At 43.4% G+C, this 23,201-nt stretch overlaps 1 protein-coding gene across 7 annotated transcripts in view; it reads right to left on the bottom strand.

Moving 5' to 3' along the window:
• RUNX2 (RUNX family transcription factor 2) overlaps window positions 1-22,761 on the bottom strand; it is a 230,410-nt gene extending 207,649 nt beyond the window's left edge. For 2 of the 7 annotated variants that reach the window (XM_059178131.1, XM_059178132.1), the window contains exons 1-3: window positions 21,830-22,743; window positions 12,963-13,119; window positions 6,945-7,049 (exon numbers count right to left, since the gene is read on the bottom strand). In XM_059178131.1, the coding sequence (XP_059034114.1) occupies window positions 6,945-7,049; window positions 12,963-13,119; window positions 21,830-22,195 (628 nt within the window). In that variant the 5' untranslated portion in view covers window positions 22,196-22,743. Of the gene's footprint in view, window positions 1-6,944; window positions 7,050-12,962; window positions 13,120-21,829 lie in introns of all 7 variants that reach the window. The other 5 variants (XM_059178130.1, XM_059178134.1, XM_059178135.1 and 2 more) reach the window with 5 other exon arrangements.
• Between the last annotated feature and the right edge of the window lie 440 nt (window positions 22,762-23,201).

The raw sequence follows: 23,201 nt of genomic DNA, 5'->3' as shown, positions 1-23,201 counted from the left end.
TTTTATACACTCGTGATGGGACTGATTAATATTAATGACAACCCAACCACACTTATGGTTGCTGACTTGTCAATATCAAAGTATGGCATTTATGTGTAATTTCCATTATTTGGGCACTTCAGAGACAATGAAGAACCAGGGAAATTCTGCAAGGCAAGAAGTAACCAGCTTTTCTACTAACGCTTTGCACTAAGGACTAAAATCCAGGCCTGTGGCATCAGGGGTTTGGTACAGAAACTAGCAAGATTTTCCCAAATTATCTGCACAGGGAGGAAGATGATGAATCCAAGAACTGAAGTCCAGAGGTGTCCGATGGCCTTAAAAAAATTCTTCTGCTAGCCCTCCATCCAACACATTTTACATTCCCCCCGACTTTCCCATGTGGCCAAGCTCTACATAAGCATCCACCATCTATAAATAAGCAGAGGGCATGGGCTAACCACCATTAAAAAAAAAAAAAAAAAAAATTAAAAAAAAAGTCTACTCTTTCACCCAACTGGGATGAAGAGTAGCAGAGGTGAGCTGCCACTGACATCAACTGGAATGAGGAAGAGAAAAGGCCTAGCCCTCCACACCCTCACCCTTCCCGGGGCTGGCAAACAGGCCCAGGTAGAACAGAATTAGAGAAAAATGAAATGACGGCAGTCCCAGACCACCCTGATATGTTTCAGCCTGTTACCTTAAGTTCCTAAGGTAAAATTTCTGCAGCTGGAAGTGCCTTAAGAAGGTGGAATAATAGAACAGTGTCTGAAGATTTATAAATGTGTGATGCCCAGGTGAGAAGCCGCACGCAGGAAAAGAAACCGGTTTGGCTGAGGACCTCAGCCTGATGAGCTGAGCGAGCCCAGGGGGGTTCAGGCAGTCTGAGGAATACAAACATCACCTTGCACTTCCAGACTGCCTCTTCCCTCCCCTAAGGGCCAGTCCCTACTCCCGTCAAAATGCGGCCAAACAGAGGCACTCCTCGGTGGCTCAGCTAAGCATCTGACTCTTGATCTTGGCTGAGGTCGTGATCTCAGGTCATGATCTCAGGGTCCTGGTTTGAGCCTCGAGATGAGCACTGCACTCAAGGCCGAGTCCACCTGGGACCATCTCCCTTCCCCTCTGCCCCTCCCGCTGCTGATACGTATGTTCCTGCACGCCCTCTCGCGCTCATGCTCTCTCTCTCTCAAATAAGCAAATAAATATTTTTTCTTAAAAATACAGCCAAGCAGGGCAGTGTTGCAGGAAAGGAGTTCAGTCAACACGAAAGAAGAGGCTGAGCTTCTTCCTTCTCCTACAGAGTCAGGACAGGTAGCTAGCTGGTCCACAATGAACAGCAGTGTCCCAGCCATAAGTACACGGATGACAGCTTTGGTCATCTGTGACCAGAGCAGCTGTGATTTACTTCCCTAGGGCACAGCACGCAAAAACTCTTAGACACCCACTCATGTGTGTTAGGTTATCAGGTTCACAGATGTGCTGGCAAGTGAAACCTTCCAAAGCTGGGCGATAGAAACTATAAAACCTCCAGGCTCATCCAACTGAGGAGTCATAAAATACTTCCGCCTCAGACTGGCCATGTTGCCAGGCCAGGCTAATAACCTCCTTCTGTTCAAACAGCAAATGTTCTTCTCTCATTCAAGTATTGATCTGGTGCACCTTGATTTGACCTGCTAATACCAAGCACCCCAAGGTAACACTCACCCTTAATTCACCGGATAATTACCAAATATCTTCAATTCAAAAGGAAGTTACTATAATTAAAACTTGGGAGTCACCTTGCAGAATTTTTTTTTTTTTTTGAAGAAAATGGGGTAGGTGGGAAAGTAGTTTAAAGCCTTTGTGATTTTGATGGTTGGGTTCTTAAATGGAACTTGGCAGGAAAGAACGTCTCTGCGATTGTGAATTAATATAACTAGAGGGCCTGGGTTGGAGACTCAGTTCTCTCCTTAAAACTGGTAAGAAGAGGACAGGACTTGAACTACTTCCTCCCTTGATAAAAAGACATCACAGAACCATCCCGAAGCCTGATGCCTAGCCTGGTTTTTCCTGCCCCGCTGTGAGTGCTGCACACATCCTATAAACTTTGGACAGAAAACCTTGCAGAACTTTAAACATCCTCCAGATTAGAAAATTGAGAGATCTTTCAGAAGAGGATACCTCAAAAATATTATTGTGTCCCATGGCAACAATGACACTTGCCATCTAAACACTTATGGAGGTTGATGTAATTGCTGAGTCGATGAACCAGTGTCACCATCACCCATGTCTTTATGGGTTTTCTCCCCTTCAATTGAGACTGAACTGTATCTTGCTTTAACCAACAGTATATGAAGGAAGTAACTCCATGACAGTTCGGAGTCTTAAAAGCCAGAAGAAGGCCTAAAAGCTCCCACTCTTGCACCTTTGGGAGTCTTGACCTGCCATGGAGGAAGTCAGACTATGCTGGAGAGACTGGATGGAGGGACCATGTGGAGGGGGAAAGGCTCTAGAACCACAGAGAGAGGGAGGAAGGCCCAGTTGTCCCATCGTTCCAGCCAGGCCCAGCCTTGTCACCATCCCACCAAGGCAGCAGACGTAAGAACCCACCCATCATGGATGTTCCAGCACCAGCCGCCATCTTCCTGCAGTCAATGAAAGACCCCAGGCAAACCTGCAGAAAACCCATCCAGATGAACCCCGGGCAGCCCACCAAATCCTGAAGAATTATAAACTGGTTGCTGTTTGAAGCCATGATGTTTTGGGATGGTATGTTATTCAGCAATAGATAACTGAAAAAATAGCAAGAGAATTAAAAGGATCCTAACTATGTAGGGCAATTTATTTTTTCCATCCTCTGCATGGCCGGTAATACCTTTACCATCAGCCGGCCTCCCTAACTCAGAACCACAACTCCGACTTTGGGAAGTTTTCACCTTCCTGTAGAAATTCTCTCACTCGGACGGCAGTGGGAACCAAGGGCACATACGGAACAAAGAATCCTAATAGAAACTGATGTGTGAAAGAGTCAGGCATCTGAACACATTACCGTAGCTGCCGCTGCTCCACTGACTTCTTCTGCTGGCGAACATACGGCAGTCGTTCTAGCTCACTTGCCAACAGAAGGTCAAAACGCCTTGCCTAAACACGGGACTTACAAATTTGGGATCTTAGGTATGATGTCATGTCTTAAAATGATAAGCTGGCAGAGAAAACAAATGGCATTTTGTAAAGATGTGCACCGTTTTCATGTTTACGCTACTTAAGATGAAGGTTCTAATAAGTCATCGGCTATGTTCCTTTCAAGGGAAGTTTTATAACTGAGATGAATCACAACTGCAGAAGATCAAAGTGAAAAAACATCAATGATGCCATGGGGTACTTTTTAATCTTGTAATGAGTGATGATCATGTGTTCTTATGAAGTTCGTCCAACTGCCAACGCCAGATGTGTATATTAAGGACAGAAATTGTTTGTGATCTGACAGCACCGGTTCAGCTGCCAGAGACAGAGAACACACAAGGATGAAACCTCTCTGATTTTTGAGTGAAAAGCAAGTCTTGGCAGATGTGCTGATAAGCAGAGCCTCAGAGGGGGGCACTAGAGCCATTGTATCCTCTTTCGGACTTCTCTTGGCTGCCAACAAACTGTGTGTATCATTGTCTCTGCAAAGCCGTCCCCAGGCAGCAGGACTACCTGCTCAAGGCACAGTTTATAACACTTATTAGTGTCATTTACTAATGAGCAGAAATTAGTAAAACCGTCTGCAAGAAAAAAAAAATAAGTAACACGCAAGGGAGCAGAGTCTAGATGGTATCTATTTCCTGGAAGCATACGAGAAGCAAAACTCTACAGCAAACTCCTCTGATGCTGAAGGGAACTGATGCAGAAACAACTTAGACTTAATGAGCACTTACTACATGACAATCACTGTGTTACATATTTTATGGACGTTACATCATTTAACATATTGGCAGCAACCAATGAAGAAAATACCATCGTTAGTCTCACTCTAACAGATGAGGAAGTTGAGGAAACAAAAGTCAGGTGACTGGTCTACCACCATACAACTAACGGGTCAGTCAGCGGTGGAGCTGGGATTTCAATCCAGACAGTCAGACACCAAAGCCACACCCTTAATCACTATGTGAGACTGAATAAAGACCCATCCAGTTGACCCAGAACTTGTCCTTGTCCAAATAGCTAATCTACCAAAAGTAGCTTTTTCAATATATATTCTGATCTCTGGAGGAAGCAGTAAAATTCCATTAATGGGAATCAATGGTATAATATCCTCAACTCCATCAAACCATTACAATAATAAACAGATGGATACTATTTCTAGGACAACCACCATTTGAGGAATTATAATTTCACTGGAGGGACGGCTCAGACAATTGCATTGTCTTTTTCTCTCTCCCATCAGGAAAGCCTTTTTCTAAAGCCCTACTCTGTCAAGGGTTAATAACATAAGCCAGTTTGAAATCTAAAGCAAGGGTTAGTAAATTGCAACTTGTATGCCAGACCAGACCCACCATCTGTTCTTGCAAATAAAGATTTATTGAAATACAAACCCCAACCATTCATTTATGTATTGGCCGAGGTCAGTTGAGCTATGTTGTCAGAGTTGAGTCCTTGTGACAGAGAAGATATAGCCCACAAAGCAGAAGTTATTTCCTATTTGGCACTTCACAGAAAAAGTCTGCCAATCCACATTCTGGAGGAATCTCCATTTAACATTATATATGCACCATTCATTCCAAATCCTATTAGAGTTGAAGAAAATGGAAAATGCTGGGCATTTTTCACACCTGGGATGTGAAAATTTAAAGAACAATACTGGGAAGAGTGTTATGCTCTCCACGCCCAGGATGGCCAGGAGCAGAGCAGAAGGCAATAATCCCATATAGAAACTCAAGGTTATAGGATTAAGATGTTACTGATACCATATCCATCCTTGTGTGCAGGCACTGAGTTTGGTACACCCCCTCATGATGCCATCATGACAACACATTGTCACATATATTTCTGGTCCTTGAAAAATGTCATTACTCAGTGGTCTGCCACTCATGATCTGCATCTGCTCCCCCTCCCACCCTCGGCACCCAGAGCCCAAACTCAGGTCACATATACACCATCTGCCCCTCTATCCTGGACCCTCCTTGCTTTCAGAGCACTTCTCTGCCTTTACAGGACAGCAAGCCTATCAGCCAATTAATTCTGCCAATAACCTCTTGGGAATTAGGAAATGGTATCCTCACCTGAGAGAAGTGACTTTCCCAAAGCTACCCCGTTTCCTCACCTTCTGTCGCCCCTTTCAGAACAGGGCTGCACCCACCCACCTTTCCCTATTTCCTCTCACAACTATCACTCTTGAGTGTATGGACACATACACAAACAGAGGTGCGCACATACACACACACACACACAATAATGGTTTTTCCAAGAAGTGAGAAGAGCTGCTGAGATCAGCAGGAAACATCTTTAAAAGATAAGTATTAGAAGTGTTAAAAGACTACTGTCCTGCTTTACACAAGACTGAAATGGATGTCCCTGCCTTTTCAGGAACTCAAGGGCTAATTAGATAATATGTGGCTTCCATCACAAGGCATATTCCCCTGAATATGGCAGTTCAGGAACTTCAGCCAAAGCTCCACACCAGACCAGACAGTCCTGCTCTGTTCTAGTCACCTGCACTGCATAACCACTGGCTCTTATGACCAGAGACTCAGGGTGACCAGAGACACACTGCCTAACAGAACATTCTCAACCTAAATGGAGCCTGCACTGACCCAAAACTGTGAGCCTAGAAGAAGCCATACACATGAAAGAAGGAGAAAAGAAAAACTTCAAAGACTGGCTTTTGAGGCAGGAAACCTCCCTAGTTCAGACAAGCAGTGAGCCTTGGTGAAGAGAGAGCGGCAAGAGGAACTGAAGGCACCCTATGCTCCTGCATGATATGCTACTTGAGGAGGGGGAAAAAATCAGGCCTTTTCTCTCACTTTTAGGGGAAGATAGGTCATTCTCACTGTCCAAGCAGGTGTATCCTTGTGTAACAAATATTTCTGCCAGCTGTACCTCCACCACAAACCAAATTAAACTCTCTAAACCCAATGGCTGGGACTCCCATGTACTCACTCATCAAAGGCAGAGTTCAATGTTTCCATTGGCACATTAGTTTTCATGTCATATATATCAAATAATCTTTAATCCCTAAATGCAGTTAAATGCTGCTGTACCAAGTTTGATCAAATCAGTTTTGGGGGTGGGACTGGGGAGAAAACCTGTCTCTATTTAGATTTGGGAGGAAAATGCATATTGGCCCAAATGGGTTATGTGTTCTTCTTAAATGAATGCCCGATCAACCTTCTGGATGTCCAGACAGACAAACACACCAAGGCGGATTTAGACGTGGTTTGACTCTATCTGTTAAAAGAAACTATCTATAACAATTACCAGAACATGACCAAACAACAGTGTTGTAACAATCAAGCAAGTTATCATTTGCAAATAAATTCTTTGTAATTAAGCAGTGTGCTCTTTATAAAGGGAATTGAGTGGGCGAGCTAAAAAGTTAAAACACATTCTTAGACCATGGGAAACACACACAAATGCTTTTTGACTAAGCTCAAGATTTTTCAGTCTGTTGTTTTTCTCCTCAGATCTCATGGGTCTGCTGTCTAGTGTGTACAGCACATGAGAAGAATGTCTTAGCCCGCACCTACAGTGACTGAGTAATTCTCCACTCATGTCCCCCAAGTTAGGTAAGCCTTAGCAATTCTGTGGCAAGGTTGACCAGTGTAATTTGATCTTCTACTAACTGTGAACTTCTGCTAACTGCCTCTCAGTCCAAACACATGCAGAGAGCATACTTGGCAAAGAAACCGTTTACATGAAAGTAGTCCTAATGCTCAGGGACACATTCCTCATAGGGTCCCCCACACACCCTGTTTACCGTTTCCAACAGGAAGGCGAGTACTTACTTCTGGGTTCCCGGGGTCCATCCACTGTAACTTTAATAGCTCTGTGATAGGTGGCTACTTGGGGAGGATTTGTGAAGACAGTTATGGTCAAGGTGAAACTCTTGCCTGCAGATGTAAAAGGGGAAAATCCACAGTGAATATAAAAAGACAGCACCAGGGATAACAGAACAGCATGGACGTCCAGATTGCACTCGAGCATGTCTGAGGAGGTAATGAAACAAAAGCAAGAGACGGGGCTCTTTATTCTCAATGAGAAAGCCTCCGATGGCCACTTTGGGGAAGGATTAAACTGAGTATCCAGACCATCTTCACTGCAGTGCTCTACAAGAGGGCTCCAACTCCCAAAAAAAAAAAAAAAAAAAAAAAAAAAAAAAAAAAACTGCAGCTCAGTAGCAAGGAGTGGTAATGAAAACAAAAACGCTGGCCCACTTGAGGAAGATTCTCTTCCTTCCAGTCCTCTCCAACAACATCAGGAACACATCCAAACACAGACAATTTTAGAAGTCTTTATTTAGGATTAGGTCATGACCCCATGAGAGAACAATAGTAAATCACTGTTGATTATGTTATTTACTTCACATGGCTTTAGCATTTCATTTATTTAACTGCACTACAATAAGAAGATGAAAGAGGAAGGTTCTTATGGGAATCATTTTAACAGGAGCCGGTGTCTCCTGTCCTGCCTTAATGTGCCTGTGGTATGATGATTTCATCATTACTGGAACAGAGCTTTTCTCCTCCCTGCCCACCCCTGCCCGAACATACAACCTTGCTGTTAAATCCTGAACTAACTCCCTGACAGTGACTTCTTCGCTCCATGTACACAACGTCTCCCAACGTAAGTGAGAATTGCTGCTTTTAGCTGAGGGTGTGCTTCATTGAAACACGACATCTGATGTTTCAAATTAATGAGGAAAGGTGATGAATAGAGGTGGGGGAAAGAAGACAGGGAGAAGTCTGGGAGCAGACTCGGATGTCTGCCTTCTCCAGAAGAAGATCCCAGACCCTGCTACCCAGACTCACTGACAGTTGTAATCAGTTAGATTTGCAACGGTTAGTCATGTCAGATAGTCAAAACTGCAAACTGTTACAAGACAGGAAAAGGTGGGCGTGAAACAGTGACTCAATAAAACCTTCGTGGCAATCGCGGGCCAGAGTGTGCTCTTGGCCTGCTCCTGTACCAGACCTTGAAACAGCTCGTATTGTTTTGCTTTGTTTTTTTGGTCAGAGACTGTTTTTTCCCTTTACTGAAAGCTTGAGGGTATTAAATCAAAACGCAAATCTTAAACATTATGTAGCAATGCAGAGTTTAAGGCAATCTTCTCAAAGCTTAATGTGGAACAGGTTCTACACGAGGCTTAATGTAGAACAGGTCTTTGGCTGTCAAATCTAGTGAATGGGTTTTCTTTTCAACCCTGACCATAGAAGTTCCTGAAATATGTTTAAGACACACATCATTTGTTACTCAGTATATTTAGCTTTAAGTCTCTTTGGCTATACTTTTCCATGGCCAGTATCAAAAAAAAAAAAAAAAAAAAAAAAAAAGAAAAAGAAAGAAAAAAGAAAAAAAAAAAGACAAGATGCAAGTGGGGGGAGGGGAGCAGACAGGGAGAGATGAATACTGATTAGAAAACTACTAACTGTCAACCACCTCATACATATCTCCTCTAGTCCTCTCCAGTTAGCTTCATCCCCTGCAGTTCACAAATGAGGAAACTAAAGCCCAGAGAGGCTTAGTAAGTCAACCACACAACTAATAAGAGGAAAAAATCAGGGTCTGAACCCAGGTCTTCCAGGCCTTAAAGAGAGTGCTCTTCTTTTAAACTCTGTCAGAGAAAATTTTTAAAAATTAACAGATCACTTATTTCTACACGCGTCCCCATCAGCTCTATAAGACCAAGAAACAGTAGATATAAATCCACTAGCATAATATCTCGCCAGGAGGAGGAAAGCATCTATTTTTAAAGTGTCACTGATAGATCATATTTCATCCATTATAGACTGAATGTTACATGGGTTTAAAGAAATGCAATTGTCTGGTTAGGAACCAGAGGATTTATTATAAACATTAGGGCTAACTGGAAGAAAAAGGCAGCTGGCAATCTGAACTAGTTACAGAAAACTCCCAAGTGTACAGAATGGGAGATCAGAAAGCTGAAGAGATCTGATAGAGATCCAGATAGAGAACTCAAAACAATGTAGAGAGCTCGGGGAGTGAATGGGCTGAACCCCTAGATTGAAAGGTAAGTGAGATTAAACCATACAAGACGCCATTCTGGGTCAGATCAGTGGTCTGTGAGCCAGGACTGCACTTCTACAAGGCTGGTTAGCAAGGCAGCTGTCATCCTTGGCACAGATCTTAACAAAGCAAGGATGTATATATCTCACTTGTCCTTAAATAAGTCTAAATGACCTGCTAGTGTTATTCAGACTCGTGAACTTATCGAAACCGGTTCTGAGAATATTTCTACTTGAGGCTTTCATATCTTCGTTCAGATATTAAAAGTCATCAATGCTTCTCCCAAATTCAAACACCTTGTGTAAGAACAAAAGCCAATATAAAATTTACCCTGTAAGCATAAAGCACCTACATGTTCAAAGCAGAACCAGTAAAAATTCCTTTTTAAAAGAGGTGGGTTTGGGGGAGAGGAAACCAGTCCTTGAAGTATCACTACAATCTTCTAAAATCAAATCCTGAAGATCAAAATGTACTTTGACAACTAAAATAAAAATTAAGGAGGTTCTCTCTACCTCTTACTGCCCCTTCAGGAGGAACATGAACATAGTGTTCAAGAAACTTCCAGAAACTACTACCCAACTGAGTAATTGGTTTTTCACCTCACAAATAACAATGCATCTCCTAAGTCAAATGTTTATTTGAGTACTCATGATTTACTTAAATTTTGCTTAAAAATTTAAAAAAAAGAAAACCTTTTTCTAAATTCCATTGTTTACTACTTTGCAGAAGTGATAAAAATGCTGACTTCTACCGAGGGAGCTAGCTAGCTAGCACTAATGACAACTAATTATATCATCCTTGGCTTCAGCTAGGAACTAGTTCCAAAATATGTCCTGGAGTCATATATTCTCCAAGATAAATACAGGCACGGTCACTGAAAGACAATTCTAACCTAACTCGAGAGGCTATCAGCGACAGTCGATAGGATAAAACTATAAGCAAGGATTGTATCTTGGAGTGATACAGTACTGAGCTCTGTACACTGTAGGTGCTTCAAACTGCTTGTAGACCACAAGCAGCATGTTTGATGTAGAAGTGTGCACACATAGCAAGAAAACTTAAGGACCAAATATTTCTGCTGAAATAGCAAACAAATACTTTTGTTTAAAATGCAAAGGAGGAAAAAAAAGGGGGGGGACAATAAAAAAAAGATAAGCCACTCCTAACTTGATGCAAGTTTCACAGATGCTCTGTGAATTTTAATTCAAAGCATTTTCAAAAGTCATCAGTTAACCCATAATGACAAAGTAAGTAGTGAAATAACTCCTTTATATATCTAAAACTGTTTTTCTATTTCTGAGAATTTATCTCTCTACCACTGAAAAGAAAAAGTGTTAACATTTAAGAAATTTTGTATTATTTTTTCATGCTACTCAAAATAGAAAATTGTAAATAGCTGGGGGGGTGGGGATACAATGGTAGCAACATGATGATCCAGACTTCATCATTTAAGAGAAATGTAGAAATGTAAAAATCAGAGATGAAGCTGGAAGGAGTTTGTTTTGTTTTGTTTTTAGAAAGCAGGTCAGGTACACAGGCAGGTTAAAGGGTTTCCTGCCACTGAAAAACTGACCTTTTTTCTTTTTTTTTTCCCCCAAAGAATGGTATCTCTTATCAGTGTTCTCTCTCCTTTCGTCCTCTTCATTTCAGCTTGATATTACTGATTCCTTTCATATAACATTAATGTCATGATATAAAAATCTATTATTAGCGATAAATCAATTTTTCTTTCTCTCTGCACCCACTCCCCCGCCCCCCTCCCGCCCCCAATCTAAGTCTCGAAGACAAGTCTGGACCAATTTCTCCATCCTGCCTCTGGCAGCAGACTGTAGCATTTCAGATCCTCCACCAAGTCCCGGCTGCTTCAAAGGAAAAATCCTACTTTCTTCAGTTAAGATCATAAGAAATATAGGGGGAGGGGGTCAGCTCTGTTTGGACATAATTACACTTCATCAAAAGAAGCTTTCTTCATCTTCCATGCGTGAAAAGTCTGCAAGCAGTTAAGTCTGTCTTTTTTTTTTTTTTAAATATAAAAATTGCTATTTGGGAAACCAGCCAAAACTCAGAAAGCCAATATAGTAAAACAGTGCACACCCTTTGTTTCTCTTTGAAGTTTCTTAAATAAATATGTTGAGGGTTTACAAAGTACACTATCACTTTGCCATAGTTTCTACTCAAATTGATCAGAGAAAAGTTATGCAGCATCTATATAATACAAAAGCAAGGTAAATGGAAACACTAGCTTGACTCTGTAAGGTAGTATCCAGTCTTCTAAATACTGAAATTCATTACTCCAATTAAAAACAAAATTAATGTCACATAAGGAGAAAGATACAGTTCAGAGCATGCAGGTAAATCATCCTGTTCAAATGTTTCTTGATTTCTACTAGAAAAGAGAGAAACTTTCATTGTACTGTGGACCTGCACCAATAACAGAAAAAAAAAAAAAAAAGAATGCACACACTTCACACCTAATCAGTCAACAGTGAGATAGGATGTGTCTTTTTTCCTTTTAATGAAAGTAAACTAAATCTGATGCAGAGATAACCCCTTTAGTTTTGAGTCTACCAGAGGCTCTGAGCCTCATTTTATTTCAAACAACCTTTCAGTGACAGTATCTCATTAGCATGCATCATTTTTTTTAAGTTAAAAAGTACAGCTTCTTGGCCCTGTTCCTAGAAAGTAAACTAAAACTACTCATCGGAAACAGCCTTGCTTGAATTTCCCTTATCAAGTTTTTACAATGGTAATAATATGACATCTGATCCAAACTAAAGAGCAATTATGGGACATGGTTTAAAAATTGATGCTTCTCATTTCCTAATTCGAACCTGGGTAGAAGTCATTCCATAGGTCATTCTAATTTATTTCACCTCCATCCTAAAGTGGTCTATTTTCTCTCTTCTTATCGAGACACTTAAAATGAAAATAGTAGATTCAATAAATGCATAAATGAGCATCATACTTCTTGTGAAGGACCATTACAAGTCTCTCTACAGGAAAGTAAATAAAAGCCAAAATATTGGTTTCCTTGGAGACTTTTTTTAAAAAACATTAATCCCCTTTATGAAACAGCTATGAGAACCCTAAAAGAAATTATTTTCTATTTTATGATCTTTTTAAGGACTCCCAATATTTGAAGATAGATGCAGGAGGGGGAGACCCTCAAATAATGTGGAAATTATTTAGAATCTTAATCACTCATCTGTCTACACCACTCTATATAGTCACTGTAACACAGGGAACACATCATTCCCCAATTCAAATAAGAAGCCTTCTGTAAAAAACTATGACTTTTTAAAATAGATTCTTATTATAAGAGTAAGTTAAATCATACTGAGGTAACCTATGTGCTAAGTGAAGAACGTTATACTGGCTGTCCTTGCAGCAACTTAGAACAAAATTGATATTATCAGGAAATTGATCCAATGCTTTCCTTTTTCTTTCCTCGTTGCCACTCAATTTACTCAGTTATTTGGCTCCTCATAATTCAGAACTTGAACCTCCAACTGTTCTCTCCACCTTATGTGCTCACGCCCAGTGAAATTAGGGACTAGTTCTTCTGAAAACACTGTTTGAATTTTCAGTATCATAAAACAAATGAAAAAAGCCTGAGCACTCAGAAAAACACTCAACTTCATCTGGACATATTTAAATAAAAGCTTAAGCAATTCTGTTCAGCGCAAGAAGGTGCTGATTTGTATACAGACTAGCCTACATTTCAACAGGAGATCCTGATGTGTTTATTCCACTATCAATATTAAAAACCAGAGACCTACCTCTTCCACTTCGGCCCACAAATCTCAAATCGTTGAACCTTGCTACTTGGTTTTTCATAACAGCAGAGGCATTTCGGAGCTCAGCAGAATAATTTTCATCGTTACCCGCCATGACAGTAACCACAGTCCCATCTGGTACCTCTCCGAGGGCTACCACCTACATAAAACAGGAAACACAGCAGCAATAAGGGCACATCAGAAAAGCTTAGACACTGAGAACATATTCCCATTGCAAATGATATGTCTTATCAGGATTTAGTGCTCTAGCCCAGTCATGGCAGATAGGAAGGAAGCATCTGCATATGGGTCAGGATGCCACTTCAAACAGACCCATGTTTCAAGGTCCACCCATTTCAAAGGCAGGCAAGAGTTTCCTTCATTCGTTGTTGGACTCCTCGCAGAATACATGTACATTTTTATTAAATCCCCATGTTAGGTTGTCCATGGGAATTATGCCACAGAAGGAAAGCTGATGCCCCATCTGCAGATTGCATCGTACATATGAAGGCACCGCCTGTCTGCAGCCTGGAGAGCCCCTGAGGTGTGGTCTCATCCAGATCACAGGCTGAAAAAAGAAAGTCTGGTCAGCTGCTCTATGGGAGAAGACATTGAGGTGAAATCTTAGAGTTCCTGATGATATGGAAGCTTCAATAGGCTGTGGTATCCAACACTACATTTCATCTCCTAACTTCGGGCTACATATTCAGCTTTTAATCACACTGCAAATAATTTCTGAAGGCCCACCCTACTGTGGAATATAGACAAAGCTCTCGAGAAACTTAAAGTCTAGGTGCCGAATCAAGGATTAGAATGGGCTGAAAATGGTCATTGACCAATGAGTGGTAGAGATAAAAAAAAAAAAAAAAAAAAAGTGCCCTTGGACAAATTGATTCTGTCTTGTCCCGTCCGCCATTTTGAAATGACACCACTGCCTCCTGAGTCTTCAACAGCTAACCGGCAGCAGATTAACTCAGTCAAGTAAGGATCCTGAGAATCTCAGGTCCACAAACATTTTCACTGCTCCAAGGCTAGGGGTCACACTTTTAACCGAGGTCAGCTGACCTGCAAATTGGTACCTCTCTTTCACAGGAAGGCTGGTGAGGGAATGTTGGTGTAGAGGCCACATGGTCACAGAGACACACTATTCTTGATCCATTCTTGATCATATCATTTTTCTCAACTAACTTCCAGGGTCTTCTTTTCAGATTTTTTCCATCTCTTCCTCATTCCACTTCCAGATGCCCTTGTGGTGACTAAGCAATAGTTCCACTGAGAGTAGCCCACTGCTCTCTGATAATGACGCCCACGAGCTCTTGCCTCTCTGGCCAATAGCCCTCTGATCTTTCTTCTTCTATGCCTAGGGCTGCTCTCCCCTCTGTCGAGATTTCCACAAGGCAGACCTAAGCATCTGATTCCAGACTCCCAATACAATTTGTACATACTCTCATTAAAGCAAGTTTTTATAGTGTGATAAAACCGACCTGTAACTATGCTTGAGGGCTGAGTTTTCCCCACTCATGACCCCCACCCCAGCCCTCCTCTACCACATACCCTCTGTTCCATGCAAGCAAACCACCAACCACACTAAAAAAAAACTCGTCAAAAAAAAAAAAAATTTTTTTTTTTTGCCTTGGCTTTTCTCTTAGGCTGTTTCTCAATGCCATGCCTGCCTTAGCACTTTGTTGTTCAGCTCAAAATCCTATAGCCTTCCTTACAGAACACACTTCCCCAGAACCCCACTGTTCTCAAATGATCCTCATTTCCATGTACATATTTTAGTGATCCATCTACTGCTTTTGACACACTAGTCCAAAGTTCTGAGACTTACTCCCAGGAGACTAGATTATATTAGATTGGCCTTCACTGACTTTGCTCACCACCACATGCCCATAGCCCAAACAGTACCTAGCACATAGTAAGTGTTGATAAATAATTTTGAAATAAGTACAGAAGTGCTCCATAAAGAGCAACGCCTCCCACGGCCAAGAGTCTGCAAGGGTACCAGCTAAAAGTCCAAGGAAGAGAACCTGTTAAAGGCTGAGTCAGCATCCCTCCATAAGCAACATGTTCTTGCACCAAACTAGGTTTCTGACAACTTTTTCGAAGAGGGAATTGCCGACTACCCTTTGGGTGACTCTATTCAACCTGAGAAGTCTCCCAGGTCAAGGGCAAATTCCAGGAGAACATGATTTCCTCCCTGCATACTTCATCTAGTGCTTCAAGGGGCTCCTGAATAGAGGTAATGTCCTACTCCTACTGGAGACAATATGCTTTTCAATTTTTCAAATTCACAAGGCTAAAAATGGGAACATCTGAAAACACTGAAAAAATTCACGTTTGGCTAGTCTGCATCTGAAAGTCTGACCTCTTTTATATTCAGCATATTGTGTTTTAGCACCTGCCGTGCAGTTTTTGATGTCAAAGTAAAGATGGAACCAGTAAGCATATTAATGAAGGCAGAGAAGTTTGTACTGCTCAGAAGAAAAGGAATGTACCAAAAATTAAGAGGCCCTTCTTTTTTCCCACCTCTTTTTTACATCTGCTATGATGTCACACAAATAACTTCATCTCCAGGAACCACAGTTTTCCAATATAAATTGGAAATAATTTTTTTAAGTCTGTATAATGTAGAAGATACTCTAGAAGTAGAGTGTAATTACAATGATGTATTTTTTGTAAGATGAGGAGGCTAATTCTGGTTCTAAGTCCGCTGTGTGCTAAACACAGGCTTTAACTTATAAGCATCCTGAACGGGTTCAATTGAACATGTAATTCTTTACTTCATGTCTTGAGATGTTTTTTGGTGTTTCTCAGAGATAAAGGTTGACTGCTGATGGGTTTCGCTTCTGTCTGGCTAAATTTAAAAAACAATGAAGAAATCTGTCCCAATATAAAGATTTTCAAGAGTTCTGGGACATTATTATTTTACTGCATATTTTTAACATAATGGATTTTTTTTAGTTAGAAGAAAAAGGAAAATTGATTCAATATGGGAAAATATGAAAGAAAAGATCCCTAAGAGTGAAACACACAAATCCACTTTTCTTTGCTTAAGCAACAGAATAATCACCATGTTAAATATTGGTATGCTTTATGTATTACACTTAATAACCAAACAAATAGGTAATCACAAATTGTGTGAGTCTTCTAGGAGGCTTAGAACTTGGCCTAAAAACGAAATGCTCACAGAATGTGGTGACAACTTTTCCTGTTATGGCTGAACTCTATTTTAATGGCTAAATATATTGGGGTTTTTTTCTACTATTCACTCTACCAAATCAAATGCCCAATGTTTTTCTGAGGAAAAGAAAAGAGAGAGAGAGTACTGTATTCGATTTTATATCAATCAAAAGTATAATTATATGTCAGAGTGTTTTAAAGAAAATAGATCTCTGAAGCTAAAAAGTCTCCCTTGGAGATTCTCAACTGTGTTTATCTAAAAGAAAACCAAAAGAATCAAGAAATTTTTACACATTTCATCTGTACCAAACCCAAGCAATGGAAAACAATTTAAGGGGTAGAGAGCACTCAAAAATCGTTCTTTTAACTAGTTAGGAGCAAGCACACTTTAAAAGTTGTTTCCATACTACCCAACACAAAAGTTCCGTTCTGCAAAGAACAGTTTGTGATGAAACCTGAACAATTACATTTCTAAGTGTTTTTAAAATATACAGTTTACTAATTCAAGAAACTTAAGGGAGAAGACGGAAGTAATTTTGTGTCCTAACATTTCAGAACAGAGAAAGAAGTTCCTTTATTTAGCACACCTCAATAGAACTAGCATTTAAATCACATGATACATAGCTTGTACAGAATAAGGTAAAAGGATACTTAACCCTAGAAACTACTGAAATTTTGCATGAGACTCCTTATGACTAAATCTGTGAATTATTCTAAAAGAGCAGCAATACAGAATTAGCTCAGACCCTTAAAACTGTTTTTGTGGTCTTATTGTATGGAAATTAAAATTGCCTTTGACATTTCCGTGGACAGAAGTCTAATTTTAACCAGCCAATTACTCTTGCAGACCAATATCATTTAGCACATTGTACTTGCAGCAAAATTGAAATATAATTCTTTCTCAAGATAAAATCTGATCAAATCTTTATTTGGAATAAAAAGATGTAAGGGAGCAATTGTAAAAAGGGAAAATTGTATTCCTATGGTAGTTATCTAGAGATAACATCAAATAAACAATTAAAAAGTTTCACAAATGCTACAGTTAATTTTTAGCATTTATCCTCGAATTTAGGAAAACTTAACTGAATTGTAGAGAAAAAAATAAATGCAATATAAAATACCATTTTAAATTTTTAAAAATATATATCAAAGAATAAGTTGATGGAAATTATTTCAGTGTAAGCCAGGAATTTACGTGCCCTATATCAAGCTGGCTTAGATCATCTAACAACAGATGTTCTGAAATTTTGAAAAGAGACAAACAACAATGCCAAATGGGAGAATATAATGAAAGATATCTTAACCATATCTTTTTCCAAATAGAAGTTTTTCTTAAAATTTTTTAAATATTTATTTTCCACCTAAAATTGTGTGTTTCAATTACCTTTTAAATATTCAGTTCTAAAATTTTTAACTTTAATTTTTATTGCACTTACAGGCACAACACAAAAATGTATCTGTCCTCACACAACCTGAAATCTACTGTGATTTACATAATTTTGCATAACAATTCACAGTAGATTCAATAAGGTTTTAATAGGTTCAATAATGTTTTTCTTTGTTGGGGTATAATTACACTCAAAAAGACAAAAACATAAAAACCTGATCATTACGTACGTTAGGAAAACATAGCTCACTAATGTCAAATATTTATTAGCTGCATACTTGTTTTGGAAGAGGAAAATGGCCAGTGATGTCGAAAAAATTATTTTCGAATAGAAATTGCTCCATCATTTTGAAACCCTACTCATGAGAAATACTGAAAGGTATCATCAAACATGCAGAATTAACTATGAGTAATAGATCATATGTCTAAAAATGTGTTTTCTTTCTTTAACATTGCCAGAAAAACATTTGATACTGGCAAATATACAGTCCAGTGTTCTCTAACTTAAAACAGCACAATAGCCTTGCGCCACTTTTAGTTTTAAAATATACATCTGGACTTAAAATTTCTGCATAGTGTCTCAGCTCGAAGCTATTTAAAGCAACTGAGTTATAAGCCCTGAACACCAGGATTCATGGTGGAAAGGCTGACAGACCTCTGACTCTAAGGGTGCTACTGGATGCCAGGCTGACATGTGCTCTCCCTATTTCTACCAGACCATTAACAAATGTAATGAATTTGCAAATTGCTTTTTGCTTTCTTTGTCACAAGAATTATCTAAGACAGAAAGGGCATGGGGATCCTCTAATAGTATCCCTTAACTATTTTAAGCTTTCAGTAAGATACACCTGAAAGAAATGTTAAAAATATTTATTTCCATTTCCTTGACACCTGGAAGGATGGAACACTACAAACCTGCAGAACTTTGTTAAAAATATAATACCAATAAACAACTTGGCATGTTTTAAAACATACTAGTTGATTTTGTGTTTTTACATGCCGAGTATAAACAAATTATAAGTATTCTTGTATAATCCCAAAACAAGATCAGATGAACAACACTAATACATTGCTTATGTCTTAAATATAATACACTGTCAATATCATCATGAAGCATTATTTTAAATTAACACATCAAAACACTACATATTAAACTCAATATGTTGTTCTTCAATTCTGAGTTTAGGGTCACAGACATAAAATATGGGTTCAATAAATACTGTATTGATTTGAATCCCAGATTTCTCAACAATTAAGTTCTGTGTGTTTGTGTTTTTAAACATATTTACCCACATATTATCTACCCAACAACACTGTAACTTACTTTGTACATGGCTCTAAATATGATAGCCAAATTGTGGTCACCACTTCTAAAACTGAGACTTCTTCATATTATTTCTCTGCTGCATATGTATTTGATTATGTTACAAGGGTGTAGAAAGTCTACTGATCTCAGGCTTTTATCTCAAAAGAAAGGTAAAGAGAGATTGTTTTTACTAACATTCAGATGAAAACAATAAAAAATGTTGTCAAAATCTAGATGTTCCACACCTCTACACATCTTTTTCAGCAGAGACAAAACTTAAATCCTGAGGGGATCTCAGCTATCACCATCTGTCTGAATTTTCTTAAATACAGGTATGGGAGTGGGAGGACACAGTGAATCAAGTCTTAAATTAACTCAATTTCTTTTTTAATTAATATGAATTAAAATACTTAATCTAATATGGCTATGTATAATCTATGGTTTTGTTCACTGGTTAAAAATAAAACTGCTCTGTAATTAACAATAAGGATGATAAATAGCAAAGAAAACAATTTATTTTCAAAATAATTTTAAAAGGGTGGTAATAAGAAAACCTAAAGATAACCAAAATATCTGAGAACAGCTCAAACACACTGCGTTCTATCTTTGCACCAAAAAGTTCATTTCTATCCAAAGTACCAAGACTCAAAATCAATTCAGCACCATAAATGAGGAGAATAGTTCAAGACAGTTATACCTTAAACACGTCTAGCAGAGCAAACAGAATGTAGAACACCAAACATCTAAATGATATCTTTTAAAACGTAGGTACCTACCATTTTATTTTCATATATCCTGACTTGGAATGCCTGACATGGCATTTTAAAGACAAAATATCTATTTGTATTTGCTGTTTTAATCCAGGCTTTTTTGTTTGTTTGTTTGTGTTTTGAGGGTTGGGGGGGTACAAATTTCCACTCTTCGCTTAAGGCCAATTAGAACATTCTGGGCCCAGGGACGATGAACGTTGTAAAAGATAGCTCTTGTGTGGAAATTCTAATTTCTAGAATTCACATCCATTCTAAGCTTTTCGTATTTCAAGGAGAAAAACGTTAATCTACAAGATAGGTGGTTTATAAAAGCAGAAATGTGACGGTTAAAACACACACACACACACACACACACACACTTCTTGAACCAACTGCAAAATGAAACCTGCCCCAGAATGCAACATCCCCTTTCCTGAACAATTCATTCTGATTTCTGTTCTGATACAAGACCCAGCTAGATAACCAGCTCTAATTGACCTGGACTCCTCTTTCTTTCCACCCCACCCACACACGGAATCTGAATTGATGCGTGGGGTGGTGATGGGGGGGGGGGGGTGTTGTGATGCACAACTGGGAACTGCCAGTGGCCTGTAGGAGCTTGGCCTCGGGGTCCACAGTACAGGAACTGGCAGGATTCCTCCCTCCTCCTCCGACTTCGCCAGGCCTCGCTTAGCCTGCTCTCCACAGATCCCAGAACCCAGAGGACCCAGGCCCACCTTTACCAGTTCAGAGGCCAGACAGGGCCGGAAGCGTCTTCCCGGGAATGCTCTTCTCCCTGTCTGGCTCACCGCCCCCTCCATCCCTGGAGTCTGGTCCCGGGAGTGTGGACTGCCCGGGAACCGGTTTCCCCATCAGCCCAGTGCCTGCCAGGCCCTGGGGGCTCCCGGGCTACCCCTGACGAGGTCCGCCCGGGGAAATCTAGACCGCGCTGTGGAGACGCATCCAGCTACTGCGAGAGGCTCCAGACCCTGGACCCGCAACCTGCCGGGCCGCTGCTGCGGCTCCCGCCGACGACACCCGCCCTCCAACTAACGGGCCCGGCGGGCGAGCGGAGGAGGCCGCGGTGCGCGGGGAGCGCTCTCAGGACTCGGGGGTTGCTCCTCCGCGCCCAGACCTCCGGCCGGAGCCTCCCATGACCTTTCAGAAGCAGGAGGGCCCTTAGGGACTCAAGTCCTTCACAAGTACCAATAAGAGAAATCCTCAAACTTTCACCTCCTTTTTCAAGGCGGGCGAGCCAAAGGCATTTCACAGGTTTCCCCTGTCCCTCCCAGGTGGGGTGAGGCGGGGAGCTGGGTCCCGGCTCCAAGAGGCGGCCCGAGCCCCCGCCCCCTCCACTAGCCACCTCCCGGCACTCGAGGGTCCAGCGCCCCGGGATCCGGGGCTCCCCCGCCTCCGGGCGCGCAGCGACCCTGGCGGCCCCGCCTTCCTCCCGGTAACGGCAACAGGCGCAGGTCTGCGAGCCAAGCCGACGCCCCCGTGCTGTCTCCCGCTCACTCGCTCCCAGAGTCCCTAGGTTTGCCCGAGACCCTCGTGGACACGGGTCATGCGGCCCACGCTCCGCAGCCGGCACCCCGCGCCCCGCCCCGGACGCTAATGCCCGGCGCCGGCACCCCACGAACACTGGCCCCCGAGCCCGAGCCCGGGAGCGGCCGGGGCCGCCGAGGTTCAGGCGGGTTAGAGAAGGGGGCGCCAAGCCGGGCAGAGGGGGGTCCGACTAGAGCGGAGAGAGTAGAGGCGCGCGCGGGACTCGGGGGAGGGGAGGCGCCGGCAGCCCGCGCTGCTGGGCGGGTGGGTATGCCCAGCCGGGCGAACGCGGGAGTCCCGGGGGAGAAGGCCGGGGGCTCCTCACCCCGGGGGAATGTGGGGGGGGGGGTGGAATAAGCCGGGGTGGTGGCGCCCAGAGTGGGCACCGAGGGGCTTCTAGGGGGAGGGGAGACCTCTCAGAGGAGTGGGTTAGAACGCTGGTCGGGAGGCTTGAGGGGTAATGAAAGGATAAAGGGGTCAGGGACTGAGGCGGTTGGCTGCAGGCACAGGTGGGAGAGGGGATCTTCGCGGGGTCACCGCGTCCCGAGCCCGCCGAGGGATCCGGAGGAAGAGGGTCACTCGGGGAGGGGGGGTGCTCGGGTCAGAGCCACCAAGGTAGGAGGCCCCAGAGCCCGTCGGGGCCCCGGCCCCCGCGGGCATGGAGACGCCGGCGGGCGGGGGAGCGGCCGCAGCTTCTTACCTTGAAGGCCACGGGCAGGGTCTTGTTGCAGCGCCAGTGCGAGGGCAGCACAGAGCACAGGAAGTTGGGGCTGTCGGTGCGGACCAGCTCGGCCGGGTGGTCAGCGATGATCTCCACCATGGTGCGGTTGTCGTGGGGCGGCCGCAACCGGGGCACCGCGGCCGCCGCTGCCGCCGCCGCCGCCGCTGCCGCCGCCGCCGCCTCCTGCTGCTGTTGCTGCTGCTGCTGCTGCTGCTGTTGCTGTTGCTGCTGCTGCTGCTGTTGCGCAGCCACCACCGGGCTCACGTCGCTCATCTTGCCGGGCTGCAGGCTGCTGGAGGGAGGGCTGAAGCGCCGGCTGGTGCTCGGATCTACGGGAATACGCATCACAACAGCCACAAGTTAGCGAAGTGGCCGGGGGAGGGGGAGGAGGGTGGAAATGAGGGGCGAGGAGGAGGAAATTGGGGGGGTGGAGGCGAGACGGGGGGAAAGGGGATGGAGGTGATGGGGCCGAGGAGGTGAGAAATCAAGTTCGGTGAAGCCGACTGCCGGGAGGAGTCTGACGGGGACGGCGGTGACGATGCGGAGCAGTCGGGTTGGCGGGTTGGGAGACCCGAGAGGCACAGATCTTGCCGGAGCCTTTGGAACGCTGGCGGTGGCAGCGGAGAACCGGCGCGGAGATGTGTGTGTCCTGGGGTGGCAGGGGGCTTCAGTTCGCAGCTTGAAGTGGGGTCCCTTGGGGCACCGCGTCCTGGGTGCGCTGGCGCCCCCTCCCAGGTCGAGTCCCGCGATGGCTCCGAGTGGGTTCAGCAGTCCAGCCCCGCGGCCAGCATAGCCGCGCACTGCCCGCCACCGCCGCGCCGCGCGCTCAGCTAGCTACCCAGCTGCAGGCGTCCGCGCAGCCGCCCGCCCTCCCCGCGCTGCTGCTGCCGCCGCCGCCGCCGCCTCCTCCGCGGCGGCCTCCGCTCCCCCCGCGCCAGCCGCACGCTCAGATTCCTCCCGCGGCGGCTGCCAGCCCGGCTCCCCGGCTCCGCTCCTTCCTTTCCTTTCTCCTCTTCTGGCCTTCTCAGGGCCACCTCCTTGCATCCAGTCCCTCCTGCTTTTTGCAAAGCTTCCCTGACCCTCGCGCGTCGAGGTGCCAGGAGGTAAGTCGCGGGCAGCGGATCTCGGGGCAACGGCTCTCGAGCCTGCGAATCGCAGCCGCTGCCGCCGCCCGCCGGCCAAGAGCAGGAGCCCCCGGACGCAGCGCGCAGCTTCCGAAGCCGGAGAGGCGGCCCGGGTCGAGGGGAATCTCGCCTGATCGCGTCCTCTCGCTTCTCCCCCGACCCAGGACAAGGAACCCCCTCTTGGTCGCACGAGGTTGAAGCTGAGACGCCAGAGAGCCGCGCGCTGA

Source organism: Mustela lutreola, chromosome 6, assembly GCF_030435805.1.
Source record: "Mustela lutreola isolate mMusLut2 chromosome 6, mMusLut2.pri, whole genome shotgun sequence".
Classification (NCBI taxonomy): Eukaryota; Metazoa; Chordata; class Mammalia; order Carnivora; family Mustelidae; genus Mustela; species Mustela lutreola.
This window is presented reverse-complemented; position numbering and strand designations above follow the sequence as displayed.